General features: G+C 37.2%; 1 protein-coding gene across 1 annotated transcript in view; it reads left to right on the top strand.

Moving 5' to 3' along the window:
• LOC134740828 (transcription factor Sox-21-B-like) overlaps positions 1-16942 on the top strand; it is an 84252-nt gene that overhangs the window by 26907 nt on the left and 40403 nt on the right. The window contains exon 3 of the mRNA XM_063673472.1: positions 12629-12823. Coding sequence (XP_063529542.1) covers positions 12629-12823 — 195 coding nt within the window. The remainder of the gene's footprint in view (positions 1-12628; positions 12824-16942) is intronic.

The following is a 16942-nucleotide window of genomic DNA, read 5'->3' as shown; positions in this document are numbered from 1 at the left end:
GTTTCTATAATTACTAACCTGTTTTTTTCTAAAAGGGCCCACTGACTATCAGTCCGCCGGACGATATCGGCCTGTCAGTTGTTCGGAACTGTCAAATTTTTGTTCTAACTGACAGGCCGATATCGTCCGGACTGATAGTGCATAGAAGCTTCACAGCCATAGTCAAAGATCCAGTGAAATATACTGCAAGTCATCGGTTAAATATGTACCACATTATCCACGCAGTCGCTTCACACGAAAATTACATAATCCGGCTATTAAAAAAACAGTTCCCACTACATGCGAATAACAACTTTATTCTATGCTACTTAAGTACAAAATTGAAAATTATAAGGTTTCAAAAGATATCGTAGCAACATATGCCCGCTATCAATTTACGGCGATTCGCCCCGCTCCTTACATAGACCAGTTTCCCCTTTAAAAGCCATTTTTTGTTTCAACTTTTTGTAACAGATGGAGTAATTAAAGAACCGTAACTCGCTATTGGCTGCTGAACTCGCTAGCTAACATTTCAAACGAAAAAAGTCGTAAGCGTGTATGTCTTTCAAATACTGTAATACCCATTTTCGTTTGTAACGAACACCGTATATAATTGTACAAAGCCACCATAAAGGTACTTTTTAACTATAAAGAATGTATATTTTCTGTGCTTCTATAGGTATTGTTGCCATGGAATCTATTAAAGTGACTATTTTACTGAATAATAAAGAATGACTGACTATTTTTCGGGTAGACCGGGAGCGTTGTTGCTTTTTCTTTGTTTTTTTAATCTACGTGCTACGCTACTGTTGTCGCTTGTAATAGATTTCGTGTGCAGCTAAATTGTTAGTTTTTTTAGATAGGTCGACGAACTGAGAAGTGCAAATGTCAACGGTGAATGCCTATTGCCAAAGTTCAGAATTCAGTGCCATTTACAATTGTATTATGTTATCGTGACTACTAATACTATTATATTACAATGACAAAGTAATGCTAGTTTACTCATGGTAAGAATTATCTTATTTCGAATAGCGTACAATTTGTAGGTATATTAATCATCATGTAATTTATATTCGAAGAAGTTTTAGTAAATTCAAAGTAGCAAAATGTCTAATTGTACTATCACATGGTACTTAAAGCTTGAATAATAGAGTACAATTAATACTTTCTGCGCACTAACAAATAAAAAACCGGCCAAATGCGAGTCGGACTCGCCCACCGAGGGGATTTGTTGTTATAGCGGCAACAGAAATACATCGTCTGTGAAAATTTCAACTGTCTAGCTATCACGGTTCATGAGATACAGCCTGGTGACAGGCAGACGGACAGTGGAGTCTTAGTAATAGGATCCCATTTTTACCCTTTGGGTACGGAACCCTCAAAAACCACTTTACATATCTATCCACAAACGCCACAAAACGCTGTAAAAGACATTACTGTTTTTATTTTCAAACCGCCGCATTGTCGCCTACTTACGCAGGCTTATCTGCCCCGTGCAGCCGTAGGGGACATAAATAGTACGTACACAAAAAGGCGTATTTCATAACTAAGGCAGGGTCAGATCTGCCCTTGTGCACTTCACTACGTAACGTCTCTTGTGAGTTTGTTTAATTACTTATTACTTTTTTCTGCGGCTCCTGGACTATTTATTTTGACGTTATTTTTTTAGAATGGAAGAATTATATCTAATCAGAGTGTCAAATAGGTACATATAAATGTAGGTGTAGGTAACGAGCGATCGAACGAATTTTCTTCGTTAATAGGTAAAGCTTTTCATGAGAAGCTGAAAAACGATGAACTTCGCATGTCTCCGTAATATGTACAGTCAAGGGCATAAATATATATACGAATGTATATAATGTATATAAGGTGTAAGAGCGTACACATATTTTTGAAACTTTGGGAATCCAAAGTTTCAAAAATATGTGTACGCTCTTACACCTTAGACAATAAAGTCGTGTTCACATATTTTTGAGCCATTTGTCTGACTGTACTTAAGTTGTTATTTTCTATGTTTATTACATAAGTTAAGGGTAAATGATTTAATAAAAGCTCAAAGCTACAAAACCGTTTTAACTACAAATTCGCGGGTGTTGCCTAGTAATTATAAAACCCCTATTAAACACAAATTGACTTGTTAATTAACTAGTTGATAGTTAAAACTAATAACCAAAACACGTGTTCGGTAATAATTACGTATATTTTACTAAAACAAAGTAATATGCGGGTGTAAATGAAAACATGGCAGGTTAGATCAATCAAAGATAGATATAACTCCGTAATAGATGGATACAGTCTAAGGAAAAAACGTGCCTCGAAAATCACGAAAATTTGATTCTCGATCAGATGGCGCCACTAGTTTTGGCCTACACTCGTATAGAGGGCGTTGACTGTTTCGTTTGTTATTTATAATTTTAACGCATACCAGTGAAAGAACATGGGTCAAAATCATATAAAAATAATTAATGCAAATAAAAAAATCATTTATCCATATTTAAATACATTTTATCGTATTTTTATAAATATTTATTTTTAGTTTTAAAGTGTGTCGACAGATGGCAGTGAATTTACTGGGGTTACAAAATTTACTATGACAGTATCGCTCTAGTATAAGTTACTCTATGGATCAATCATGAAACACGTCGTATTTTAAGAATTGTGATAATTGTTTTTCTCAAACTTGTAGCAAAAATAGATATAACCGTAATAGATGGATACAGTCTAAGGAAAAAACGTGCCTCGAAAATCACGAAAATTTGATTCTCGATCAGATGGCGCCACTAGTTTTGGCCTACACTCGTATAGAGGGCGTTGACTGTTTCGTTTGTTATTTATAATTTTAACGCATACCAGTGAAAGAACATGGGTCAAAATCATATAAAAATAATTAATGCAAATAAAAAAATCATTTATCCATATTTAAATACATTTTATCGTATTTTTATAAATATTTATTTTTAGTTTTAATGTGTGTCGACAGATGGCAGTGAATTTACTGGGGTTACAAAATTTACTATGACAGTACCGCTCTAGTATTAGTTACTCTATGCTTGTAGTAATAGTAGTAGTAGTATCACTTTATAGTACACAACACAGGTTTACAAAAATAAATTATAGTAATGGAAGTACAAAGAACTTATCCCTATAAGGGATCTCTTCCAGCTAACCTTCGAGTAGATGAGTGGAAAACTATAGCCAGGTCAGATAGACAAACTTACAGGATGTACAAATTAATATTTAAAAAAAGAAATAACACTAAAGATTAAAATACATACTAGCATACATACTTGCAATGAAATGTTGACATGACTTCAAATTAGGTCCGGAATAGTTGAACTTGACTCTGTTCACCCAGCTCAAATCACCTGGGTCAATTAACTAAACTTAAAATAATTATACTTAATTCACCTTTACGTCAGTGTCAAATTTGTAATTTATTTTTCATTTATTCTGTTCACCTAAGGTGCATAAGGTTAACTAAAAGTTGTTTTAATGTACTTGTGACCAAGGTGAACTAATGACTGAAGATGATGTAAGTAAAGGAATTTCATACAGCCTTACACACCTAGGCCTGTAAAGCAAGCTTTTGTTTTTAAACGTCACACTGTGACAATTAGAAATTTTCGTTTGCAAATTTTTAATAAAATAATATTTTTTACACATATGTACTTAAAAATATTTATCAGTACGGTTTTTACTCACTCGTCCTCGTTACAACCGCCGCGGACACTCGTGCCTGAGGATGGATTCCCAAAGAATCCGAAACATGTCGCCAAAAGCGACTAAAAATAACAGTGAGTAAAAACCGTACTGATAAATATTTTGAAATATGTCTCACGATAGTTTAAGTGCGAACATATGTACTTACTTATGAATTTTGTGTAACAACTTTGAATGATTTTTTTATGTTTTGAAAAACCAGTTACCATTACCATTACGTTATTTACTATTCGACAAAATGCGACAATTTTAAGGCTAAGATTGTTTATGTTGTGATGTAATACTATAAATGATATCATATTATTTTGTCCAAAAAATAAATCGAGTCTTAAAACCAAGTAAATAGAAGAGTTTTCACATCCAAACCGCAGACATTTGTCTTTGACTTATGTATATTGAATGCCTAATACCAATAGTTCCAGCGTTTTTCCATAGAACCTCCACAAAAGCTACATAAAAGGCCCCACTTTGCCCACGATCGATACCTCCAGTTACATCCGCACTTTTTTACCAACAAACCCATTGTCTGCACAATCGTAAAAACAAACAAACATACATCACAATACACACACGTTAGGCACAATACAAATCGCAACAAAGGACTTGCCTCTCTGTGCTGTATTAAAGCACATTGTGCTCAGAATCGGACGAAAATGCTCTTCATTACTCTGAAAGCTCGTGTGCCATACGACAATGGTGGAAAAGGGGGTTTTCCACCCTAGGGGGTGACACAAAGACGCATGAAGGCGGGCGTACCCCCGCCCGGAAAATTGAAATGGTAAGAAACGTTATTTAGGTCATGATTTTATTAAATGTTAATAGATTCCGTTTTACTGTTAGTGTTGCTGCGCTTTTATGTTGCCTGTAAATATCACTATTACTACACCTTAAAAAATAAAGTCCCCCGCCGCGTCAGTCTGTCTGTATGTCTGTATTTTTGCGATAAGCTCAAAAACTACTGAACGGATTTCCATGCGGTTTTCACCTATCAGTAGAGTGATTCTTGCGGAAGGTTTAGGTGTATAATTTGTTAAAGTTTACACGTGCGAAGCCGTGGCGGGTCGCTAGTTAAAATAATAATACACAAATTAAACATTATTTGAGCAAATATTATATAAACATATTATTACATAATTAGCTAACTAAAGTCGGGTTAAAGGGGCTCACCACGTTGAAGTACCTATGTAACATGGTGGTCCCCAACAGCCTGCATTTTAACCAAGTAAAATTGTTATGTAAACTTCGGACCCATTTTCCATTTTAATCTAGCTTGACAAAACAAGTAGTAAAAGTTCTCTTTGTTGCATATAATTGTTACAAGCAAGGTGAGAAGAAACAAAAGTTTTGTTTTATTTAGCAGAAAGGGGTTTCGCGAGCGTTATGCAAAGTTATGAAACAAATATCAAAGTAATAAGAAATGTTATGGCCTTTTCGATTAGAATTAATAAGTAGTGCATGAGCATCGAGGTTGTTTCAATAAAAGCTTTTTTATTGAAAACTTAACCTTCGAAGCAACAGATTTCTTTCCGGTTTTGAAAATGGAAATGAAAAAATGTTTATTGGTTCCTTACAAGTAGTTACAGCATGGGATGGGATCTTCTTTTAAGCATTAGATATGCTTGTGACAGAAAACCCCGCTCTTCCGAAATCGCTAGGGTATAAACCATTATGTTTGTGTCTTTAAATCTAGTATTTAACACTTAAAATAGGTTTTATACACAATTAGCATAATTTGGAGAAATTCATCATCTTCCTCGCGTTGTTTCGGCATTTTCCACGGCTCATGGGAGCCTGGGGTCTGCTTGGCAACTAATCCCAATTATTGGCGCAGGCACTAGTTTTTACGAAAACGACTGCCATCTGACCTTCCAACGCAGAGGTTAAACTAGGCCTCATTGGTATTAGTTCAGTTTCCTCACGATGTTTTCCTTCACCGAAAAGCGACTGGTAAATATCAAATATTTCGTGCATAAGTTCCGAAAAACTCATTGGTGTGAGCCGTGGTTTGAGCCCGCAACCTCCGGATTGAAAGTCGCACGCTCTTATGACTAGGCCACCAGCGCCCTAATAATTTGGAGAGATTATAAATTCTAAATGGTGACTACCATTTTGCTATGGAAACTAACCAATCAAGATATAATAAGGTTTCTCTAAGCGTTTATTTTATAAAACGTCAAAATACTAAACATGCATACTTTACCTCAATTTCTGTAAATTGTATGTGAACCTGTTTTTGTACAATAAAGTTATTACACTACATTCTACTATGTATGTACTACTTTTGCACTGCTTCTTATACACGCAGTTTGACAGAAAATCTTATGTGTTTGTTGATCTTCTGATCTGATCTCAGTCATTAATAGACCAAAACCAAACCACGCCACGGATTTATTTTCAGGTAAATACTAAGTAGATAAATCCATACAATTTTGAAGATCAATTTCAACTCTTGTTTTTACTTTTACGAAATTCGTACAAAACGTACAGATTTTTATTTTCTTTTAATATTCGTTTGCTTGTCAACGAGTCTCGTAATACGGAACCCTAAGCCCCGTTAACTGCAGCGGTTATGAACAGACAGGCAATGGCGTACCGAATGAGACATATTGTGTCTGGATTCGTTTGAACTTCCATTGCAGCTTTATGACGAATTTGCATAGTGCAAAGGGGAGAGGAGAGCCTGAAAAAGTTAATAGTCGGGAACACGAATGGCAAACGTGCCAGAGGCCGGCCTCCACCAGATGGACAGACCAGCTAAAGAACTCATCTTCCTCTAAGTTTTGCTCTATAGTGAAGGATGCGATGGAGAGAGTCCGATGCAGGCAAATCATACACTCCAGATAGATCAGATGGTGATGACTTTGATCCTCAGTCATGAGGAAACGACCAGAGAGTTATGACGAATTGCACGAAAGATTGTGTCCTAGGATTTGACGTATTTTTGGGCCTGTATAATACGGAACCCTAAAACCCGTTAACTGCAGCGGTTATATACAGTCAAAGGCATACGGAATGAGACATTGTCTCCGTATTCGTTTGAACTTGCATTACCAGCTTTATGACGCATTGCACGTTAGATTGTGCCTTCGGATTTGCGTTCTTTTACAAATGATAATGGGTAGATTAAAAGTCCCCGGCAAGCTCGGCCGAATTGCACCGTCCCGTTTTTTTTTAACCATGATATCAGAAGCTACATAAACTAATTAGTAATTACAGACATAGATTTACCTTATCCTATTGTAAGTACAAAGTTTCGGAGCAATCTAGCTAGTCGTTTTAACTAAAATGAAAGCGGACCTACGTTTGTATGGAGAACCGAGCTTGCCGGAGACCCTTAAAGTGAAAAGCATAAAGATAGTTTATTATCCAAGTAGGCATATTACAATTAATATTACAATGCGCTTATGAACGTCAAATAAAGCTACGCCGGCTCTAACCCAACACCTCTGATCCGAGAAGATTTAAATCCCTCCTAAATGGGTGGGTATCCCAATATAGGACCGGCATAGGCAAGAAACTGGCGGGACACATCTTTTCAAAACATTACATCTTATAAATGCATCTTTTTGGTTCCTTCAATACTTAGGATGATGACCATGGTGAGTTTGTCTCCATATTGTCCGTCACTGGTTAACTACACGTTTTAGGATTACTTTGAAACTATGATCTTTTTTCGTATAAGAACATCTCTGCTAAGTTAATCAGTTCGTCAGTTGTGGTTGGTACAACTGGCCCTTACAGGTGTACCTATTCAAATTTTAATACCAGGATATGAATTGTGGATCTATATGTAATCCAGATCTAATTCATATCCTGTTATTAACATTAGAATACGCCATACAAAGCGAGTGAAAGAAGGCTAACAAAGAGAGTGTATAAGGGAGAGGTAGAAACGGGTGTTGGAAGGAGCAGATCTCGGCGGACTTTCTCTGATCAGATCGGGGAAATCCTGAAGAAACTATCATATCTACAATATGGTGATCAGAGAGGAGATAACGCTGGCAAATTAATGTTCTCCTGAACTGAAGGACTTAGCCTAATGTTTCTAAATGGAAAGTGTTTTTTTAGTAAAAATTGCACGCGCATCTAATTAAATTAAGAATAACGTATAAAATATTGCACTACTTTAGAAAATGACTTCACATTTTACTAACACACCAGCAGACAAGCACAAAGCAACAGCCATTCTCCTCCAGCTTTGTCTTGTTTCGCGATTCGCATGCTCAATGTCGACTCATATTTACATCACAATTACTCATTGTAGCAATGGACAAAGATGCAAAATGTGACTATGTGACAGTTGTATCCACGAATGTGACAGTTGCCAGCGGTTATGGGTTTGTTTGGGATCTTTAATTATCAGCGACTAGTAATTGGTACCGTACCACCCAATTATAGTCCAGTACTGTATTAATAGTATTAATACCAATGTTCTTTTTGGTATTGTCTGAGTTTTTTCATCGATGGCTAAAAACTAAGTGCATTCCCGTTGCCAGGGAGGTTTAGGGATTATACTGAGCAACTTTTACTAGAACTCAATATTTTTTCCATTTTTCGTTGTTCTTGTAGGATAGGATATACACAACAAACGTTCAATTTATTTTGTTTACTTTTAATTGTGACGATGATAACGCTATAATATTCGTGAAACGACATACAAACACCTTAAACCATAAGAGCATTTTATTTTTTCAATTAAAATAATTTTGATAGCTTTTTACTAACACACGAACACACGTAAGTCTTATTGTGGTTAACTACACTGAAAATGATTATTTTATATGTACTACTTTATAAAATGACTTCACATTTTACTAACACAGCAGCAGACAAAACACAAAGCAGCAGTCATTCTCCTTCAGCTTCGTCTAGTTTCACCATTCGCATCAATGTGGACTCGTATTTACATCACAATTACTCATTGTGGCAATGGACAAAGATGCAAAATGTGACAGTTGTATTGTATCCACAAATGTGACAGGTGCTGATACACGAAGTACAGTAGCCAGGTTGTAGGTTTGTTTGGGATTGTCTTTAATTATCAACGACAAGTAATTGGTACCGTAATACCACCCAACAATAGTCTAGTACTAGTTATACTAGCTGTATCAATACAAATGTTCCTTTTTAACTGAGTTTTTTTATCGATTTATAAAAATACAAATTTAAAATGAAAGCCACACACTAAAAATATTTGGCTTAATTTTGGACATTTGGACAATAATTGGGTGATATTACGGTACAGATATTGTTTGATTTTTTTATCAATTTTTTATTGTTCTTGAGGTGTAGGAGGTGTATTACAAATCAAACTCGCAATTTATAAGGCCCTAACGTCCCGTCCTGGAGCGGCATACCTTAAAGCCGACACATTTTGAGTAGAAAGTAGAAATTTAGATAGCATTAAACTACCTATAACAGGTTAATAAGCCTTTATTTGTGCTAAACCAGCGCTAAACTCCAATGAAAATGAGTCGCGCAGCACCGCATTAGTATTGGAAGTATTGGGACGTCGTTAACAATGGCGTAAGCGCCGACCACCGTAAGATACTCGTACCTTTACGCGTGGAAAGTCACATTTTATACAACCGTCAATGAAGATGGTTGTATTTCTAACTATCTCAACCAACTAAACAAACTATTACGGCGTCCTCTCGTTTAGCTAAATCAATTCAAATGAAACAACATTTAAGTCCCCAACTGTACAGGTATTGTAAGTGAAGTATGAAATATTCATGCGAAAAATATCAAAACAAAAGACAGTTTCCTCGCAAAGCATGGTAACCCTAGCTCAAAGAGCTCTTTGCGTCGTTCTAAGCGCATTGTGGCGCTCACAAAAGGAACATTTGTTTTAAGCATCGCAGTCTGCATACAAATGCATACTTTAAATAGATGTCATTAATTCGTCACACGAATGCAGTGTATAATGTAAATGTAGTTCATGGTTCTTTATTATGTATACACGTGTGGATTTCTGTATTTTCTCTGCAGCAGTTTTCTTGATTGTCCACTGCACACAATGTTAGACTAATTTATAAATTAAATAAGTATTTACTTACACACACTCTTATACAAAACCTAGCCATATAAAGTCTATTTTTCATTTCTCATGCTCTGAAAGAGGGTCATTGTTGTTCTAAAAGGTGTGCAGAAAATGATACGTGTCTGCACTAGAGCATTTTACGTTCGAAGTACGATTTTTTTAATTTTTTTACGATACGCAATTGAAATTTGAGTTTAAATGGATTTGTTATACAATTTCCATTCTAATATTTGACTCTCCATTCCATAAATAACGATACTTTTGCCTGAATTGTTAATTGAAAGTACCCTCAAGAAATACTATAAAAATGTATACTTGTCATGTTTTAAAAAAAACACATGCATTTTACTTTCCTCGTATTCGAAATGAAAAGTAGAGTGTTTAACTCGGGTGAAAGGCATCATTTCTGCCTCGGACTATTGGCGCTCTCACTGCGTTCGAGCACCAAAATACCTCGGCAGAAATGAGTGCCTTTCATCCCTTGGTTAACAATCTACTATTTTAATTGCGTAGACTAAAATGACAACCACAAATGTCAAACGTAGAAATAATGATACCAGCTTAAAACAAACGGTGCTGATCTTTGATTTCGGTTTGTGAATAACCGATAAATATTAAATTAATGATAGGAAATTCTTACTTAATATTATAAATGCGAAAGTGTGTCTGTCTATCTGTCTGTCTGTTACCTCTTCACGCTCAAACAGCTGAACCGATTTAGTTGAAATTTGGTATAGGGGTAGTTTGAGTCCCGGGGAAGGACATAGGATACTTTTTATTCCAAAACTCAAGCCTTAAGAAGCCCTCAACCTCACATTTTTACCTACACTATTTCGCCCTTTTTAATACCTCTCCTAGTGTCCCCTTTTAGCACGTCACGGATTATCCATTCATTATGTTACAGACACTTCATCAACAAATATAAGTACCTCCCAATAGTTTATTTTCGGTTAGTACCGGTTGTAGCACATCACTATTTATAAGACGTAAAAAACCAGCAACACATGAAATGTCATTTTAGTCTACGCAATAAAAGACGGCTTTAGTAAGCTCAATAAGGCTTGTGCTGTGACGATATATTTAATAGATAAATACTTAAATACATACATAGAAAACACAAATAATTGTAATAGGGGAACCTAGTTTATTTGGTGGTAAAGATTCAATATACCTCTAAAGCTCTAAATAACCATAATATAACATTTGATTGGCTGCTTCAGCTGCTTGTAACTAAATGGCATCAAAAAATTTACTAAAATATCCGTTACCTAAGAAACAAATTGTTAAAAATATGTATGTTGTTGTCTGTGTGATGTGTATATTACATGTCACTATAGTATGCGAACATGCTTAAATTATACAGCCAATAATTTAAAACGCCACGCTGTCCCGCGACAATCTCAGCTGTCATTTACGTCTGATTTATCTGCCAACTAAAAATATTGAAAACGCACGCCATTTCAAGGAAATTAAAAAGCGAAATCTCATTTGGTAAAATCTCCAACCACAGTGTCGGGCATTATGCTGCTAAGTACACGATCCTTATCATCCAGCGACAAAGGGACTACCCTCCCAAGTATTGACAATAATGACGAAACGGGAAAAACTTCTGTAGCGGAATGAAAAGCGCAAATTCGTCATTAGGCGGCGCTTTCCGCCATTGTTGTTGCCGTCCTAGTCGCTCTTATAGCAACGCTTGCGAGCTCGAAAGAGATGAGAGATGGTCCTCCGAGCCGGATTGTTCCTTTCTGTGTTGGCGACATTGTTTTCGCTTTTGTGCTGCCCTGAATCGGGATTGTCTTGTCTCTTTGAATGGCCGGCCCCCTCCACGGTATCGATGAATACAGCCTTCCATAAATGGGGGGAGACAAAGGGTTGGTCTCTTGAATCGCGCCGGGAGACGGGTCGTTCGGGCGTTCGATTATGTTGTATCGATTCAATGCCATTGTCGGCGGAATGGGGGATGGTTAGAGCAAATTACTTTTCTGTTTTTGTTTCATAATGGTGGTTTATGACAGTAGCATTGTTAGGCATAATCAACTGCTAGTCGGTTGTCAGAATTGTCGTGCAGTGCAGTAATATCGTCATTTCTAATGACAATGCGTGTAGACACGTAGACAGTAGCTGTCAAGTGGTCTTTTTCTCTACGTTTCATTCTATTGGTCTTTCCTCAATGTTTTTGACTTTGTAAACGTTATGTTTTTGTTTTAGCCTTCTTTTGTTTCCAATGTGTATATTAGCGAATAAGTTATAGTGGTTAGTATGTTAGTAATGGCGTCGTGTGAGAGGTTCTCGGATATTGAACATCTTGAGTTGAATGCAATTTGCCGCTATTTAAATACGCCGAGGCGGTTTCCATCCGGCTTCGGCAACGAGTGCAGGTTAAAGAGTATGTTTTCTAGTTTTCTTTCTTTTAATTGAAGCATTGTTTAGCCTCTGATTTCAATTTAACATTTACTCGTATGTTAAGTCTGTCTGAAGTTAGTTGATTGATCTAGAGACAGCACAAAGGAGAAAACTTTACTACAAATTCTTGTGACGAACTTAATAGCTATTTGCTCCCTAGCTAATTTTGTTTATCTATAATTGATTAATTGTACATTTTATATACACGGTGGCTAAAAAATAAGTGCATTCTCGTTGCCAGGGAGGTTTTGGGATTATACTGAGTAACTTTTACTATATGGGACCAACCCCGAAATCGTGAAAAATCGGATCGGAAAGTTAATCATAAAAAGGGAAGCCTTGTCAAGAGCTAAGCATTTGTGATCTCATTTGTTTTCGGAATGAGATAGAATTGGCAATATGGCCAGACCCAGCCCAGAGCGGGACAATTCTTAAAAAACACTACTCCTCACTTTTTTAACCCATTGTTTTCATTACCAGGGGCGGAATGGAAACTTCTCTCCGAAGACTCGAAGCGGCCGTTCATTGACGAAGCGAAGCGTCTCCGAGCCATGCACATGAAGGAACATCCGGACTACAAGTACAGACCGCGACGGAAACCGAAGACCTTAAGGAAGGAGGGCTATCCGTACTCCATACCGTATCCCAGCGTGCCTATGGACGCGTTAAGAGCTGGTGAGTTTATATGACTTTCTAACAGAAGCTTTGTCGAAGCGTCTCTGAGGCATGCACATGAAGGAACATTCTGACTACAAGTATAGGCCATGACGGAAACCTAAGAAGTTACGGAAGGACGGATATCCGTACTCCATACCGTATCCCAGCGTGCCTATGGACGCGTTAAGAGCTTGACTTTATTTTATTTTCTAATAAGCGAAGCTTCAGTAAGTACAGGATATGACGGAAACCCAATACGTTAAACTGCCTAAAAATTACGAAATAACAGTACTATAAGTATTTAAAAATCCTATTCTACCATCATCATCAAGGGCCACTGCATTCCTGACGGATGATTGTTGCAACGATGTGTCAAGAGCGGTTGAGACGGCCGATGCATTTTCGCTTATGGCTATACAAGCCTATCGCTGCACGGCACTTCATGCCGCATAAGTCGCATGTATGGATTTGTTGAGCCTCTGGATTCGAGACCAGGCTACCAGCCTGGTGACGCCTGTGCCTTTTATGCTTCAAGTTTTCCAGCCACACTTCGTCGTGCTTCTTCACTTCTGTTTTGTTGCACAGTTAAAAACGACAAAAACGGCAAAAAAATCACGTTTGTTGTATGGGAGCCCCACTATTTTTTTTATTTTTTTCTGTTTTTAGTATTTGTTGTTATAGCGGCAACAGAAATACATCAACTGTGTAAATTTCAACTGTCTAGCTATCACGGTTCATGAGATACAGCCTGGTGACAGACATACAGACGGACGGACAGAGGAGTCTTACAGTCTTAGTAATAGGGTCCCGTTTTTAGGGTTCCGTACCCAAAGGGTAAAAACGGGACCCTATTACTAAGACTCCCCTGTCCGTCTGTCTGTCTGTCTGTCTGTCTGTCTTGGCCGGTCTTTACCCTTTGGGTAAACTACTAGGTATCCATAAAACTATTTTCAAGTTTATTAGGAAGATAATTTGCCTATGAAAGTAGCGTCTATGTTTACTTATGAACTTCAACAGAAACCTAAAAAACTCAGAGAAGTAAACTAAACTCAAATACCTAACTGATGCAATACGAATCCAAAGGAAGCCATTTAAAGAACAGGTCAAAGAGAAAAGTCGTTGACCCTCCCGCGGATAACCCTACTATAAACCCTAAAACCCTTTCAAAGATCTTTCAATAATTTAAATCGCCTGTCAATGCGACAGAGGGCGTGAATGACGCACCCCACTAGCCATTGTCAAAAACTGTCAACTGTCAAATGCAAAACTTAAACTACGCTTTTCATATTTGGGGTTGGAGTTTTAATAGTGTGACGTAATAATGGTTAAGTGAAAGCGTGTGGTGTATTAGTTGGAAATACACGGCGTTATACACTTGAAGTTAGGGGAAAATATTATGAAAATCGAAGTAATCCTGCACAGAATAATAGTATATTATCATACAGAACGGCCACGCACCGCCCCGCCTCGACGAATTACCTCGCCCCGCGACAGCAGATTGACGGTCGTTTGCCGGCCGCTCAGTACTATTTTTAAGCAACTTACTCACACTATGATGCATGATGCGTGTACAGACGTGCCGTTCACACATAGAAACGCAAGTGATTTTTGATGTATAGCGTGTCCGCCCTGTGCCTCAGGTACGACTTAGGGCTGAGACAGAAGGAATGCATTCCAAAGATGATAAATGAGTGCAATAGTCAAACTGTATTTATTAAATTATTGTTTGTAATTGTCTTAATGTAGAAATTGAATTTTGTGTATCCTCCATCTTACCTGTACCTATATAGGTAAGATGTAGGATACCCTACATTGTTAGGGTTCCATACCCAAAGGGTAAAAACGGGACCCTATTACTAAGACTCTTCTAACAGTTTTGAATGATTTAAGGTTAGTTTCACTAGACTTATAATGAGCTCAAAAACAATACAGAAGGTAGTCACGGTCTATATCCCGGTCAATATAAGTCTAGTAAGACTCCTCTGTCTGCCTGTCCGTCTGTCCGTCCGTTTGTCTGTCTGTCTGTCACCAGGCTGTATCTCATGAACCGTGATAGCTAGACAGTTGAAATTTTCACAGTTGATGTATTGTATTTCTGTTGCCGCTATAAGAGAATAAAATAAATATATAAGTGGGGCTCCCATACAAAAAACTTCGTGCGCAAGTCCGACTCGCACTATAATATATTAGGTATTCAGAAATAAAAACATTTGATATACAACTATACATAGTAAAAAAATCGATTCAGCTGTGTTCTATAGAAATTTCATTGCTTTTACTTTATTAAATAGTGTACAGTACTCATGTACCCAAACAATAAGTACTTTTTGTAAACCAATCAAAATAACATTAACAAATACTTCATCAAGTCGTCACCTAACTTTTTGCCATTCGCACCCTTTTCTCTACGAATCACGCAATAACGAATACCGTTATCGAAATACGTAAAAACAGCTGTTTGTGTTTCGATTTACAAAAAAACCGTTGTCACGGAGATCGTGACCAACACTTCGTTGCAATAGCGATAGGCACGCGGTGCTGCCTTTAGTGCTTTCCAGTTAGATTTCAAGTTAGGTTGCAGAGTAATTAAGTCTAAAACAGCTGTTTCTGTTTAGATTTACAAAAACTGATGTCGGTGATCGTGACCAATCGTTGCAATACATAGACATAGTTTATACAAGTAGTTATAGACATAAACCGAGCGACCAGGGGTAAGAGAAATACATATTCATGTATTGACAGTTTCATGTAAGGCAGCATAATCCTTTTTCTCTTTTACTCTTATAAATTTCAGTATTTCGCCATCGCCTCCTTGCTATGATGCCATAACCCGACCATGAAAAAATACCCGGTCGGTGATAAAGATAAAGCATGGCACTATTTTCTCTTCCCTCTTATAGGAATCGCAATAAGACTCTTTTTCTATCAAAGAGTGTCAGGCCCTTGTTGCAATAGCGATAGGCACGCCGTGCCGAGCTGGCGGACAATTTGTTAAGAAATGTACAAGCTAAGCTGAAGATATATAAGACATGGATACGTCACTGTAGATATGATTTGAGTCACAATGCTATTAAGTCATTAACAAAAAGTCAGATGGGGTAAAGGAATCATTTTATTTTGCTCGGGGCAAGAGAAAAGAAAAGGCCTTCTACGTAAGTATTTTAAGCGAATTTTATTTATGCATTAGTTTTATTTTTGTATTATCATTTAATTTAGTTTTTAATATATTTAAGTGTCTCTGTTTATTTTCCCTACAAGTGTTTCTGTTGCCCATAGTTTCTTTTATCCAACCTAACCTTACATAACTTCCAAAACGCGACCACCCGGACAGCCGACAGACATATACGAAAACATTTTTGCCCAAGCTGAAACGGAATCGCTTCGCTCGCGCTCGGTCAATAAACTAAACTACTCGCCATTCGACTCGCTCTGTCTATCAGTATATCTGAACGCAGCACCGCCATTGCGTAAGATTACTAAGCACTGTGATGTCTGTAAAGTACTTTCAGTCCCAGTTTCGATGACATTCGAAGAATGGATCGTTTAGTTCTCTGGCTTGCCTTTGTTTATATAAATGACCTAATTAAGATACAATTATGTAATAGAAATAAAATATGTTTTTTGAAACAATAACCCTTATTTGCATAGCTGAATGTAAGTGATTAACTATTTTTAATTACGCCTAAAGTACCTAAGCTTCTATTAGACCGCCAGGCGATATCGGCCTGTCAGTTAGACCAAAAATTTGACAGTTCCGAACAACTGACAGGCCGATATCGTCCAGATCGACAGATAGTCTGGAGGATTAAAAAAAAGAAATTAAAAGAAACATGTCTATGGTTCACTTATTTGTCCGACTCATTTAAAATAAGGTTGGCAATATAAAATCATTTTACGGTTTAGACTTGTTTTAGTCACTCGCGCGACATGTTTCGGTGTAAGTATGTCTCACAACAGTTTAAATTCGAAGGTTGGCAACAATGTATTTCATACATATATTTTTTAAAGTGGCCATTACACGAAGTATCGCAAAGTGCCAAAAAGATACTGCGTGTAGGGCCTGTCACTCTTTGATAGAGAAAGATAGTCTTATTGCGGTTCCTATAGAGGAAAGAGAAAATAGTGCCATGCTTTGTC

This window comes from Cydia strobilella, chromosome 4 (genome assembly GCF_947568885.1).
Source record: "Cydia strobilella chromosome 4, ilCydStro3.1, whole genome shotgun sequence".
NCBI classification, from domain to species: Eukaryota; Metazoa; Arthropoda; class Insecta; order Lepidoptera; family Tortricidae; genus Cydia; species Cydia strobilella.
Note: the sequence above shows the minus strand (reverse complement) of the source record. Positions and strands in the feature narration are given on the sequence as shown.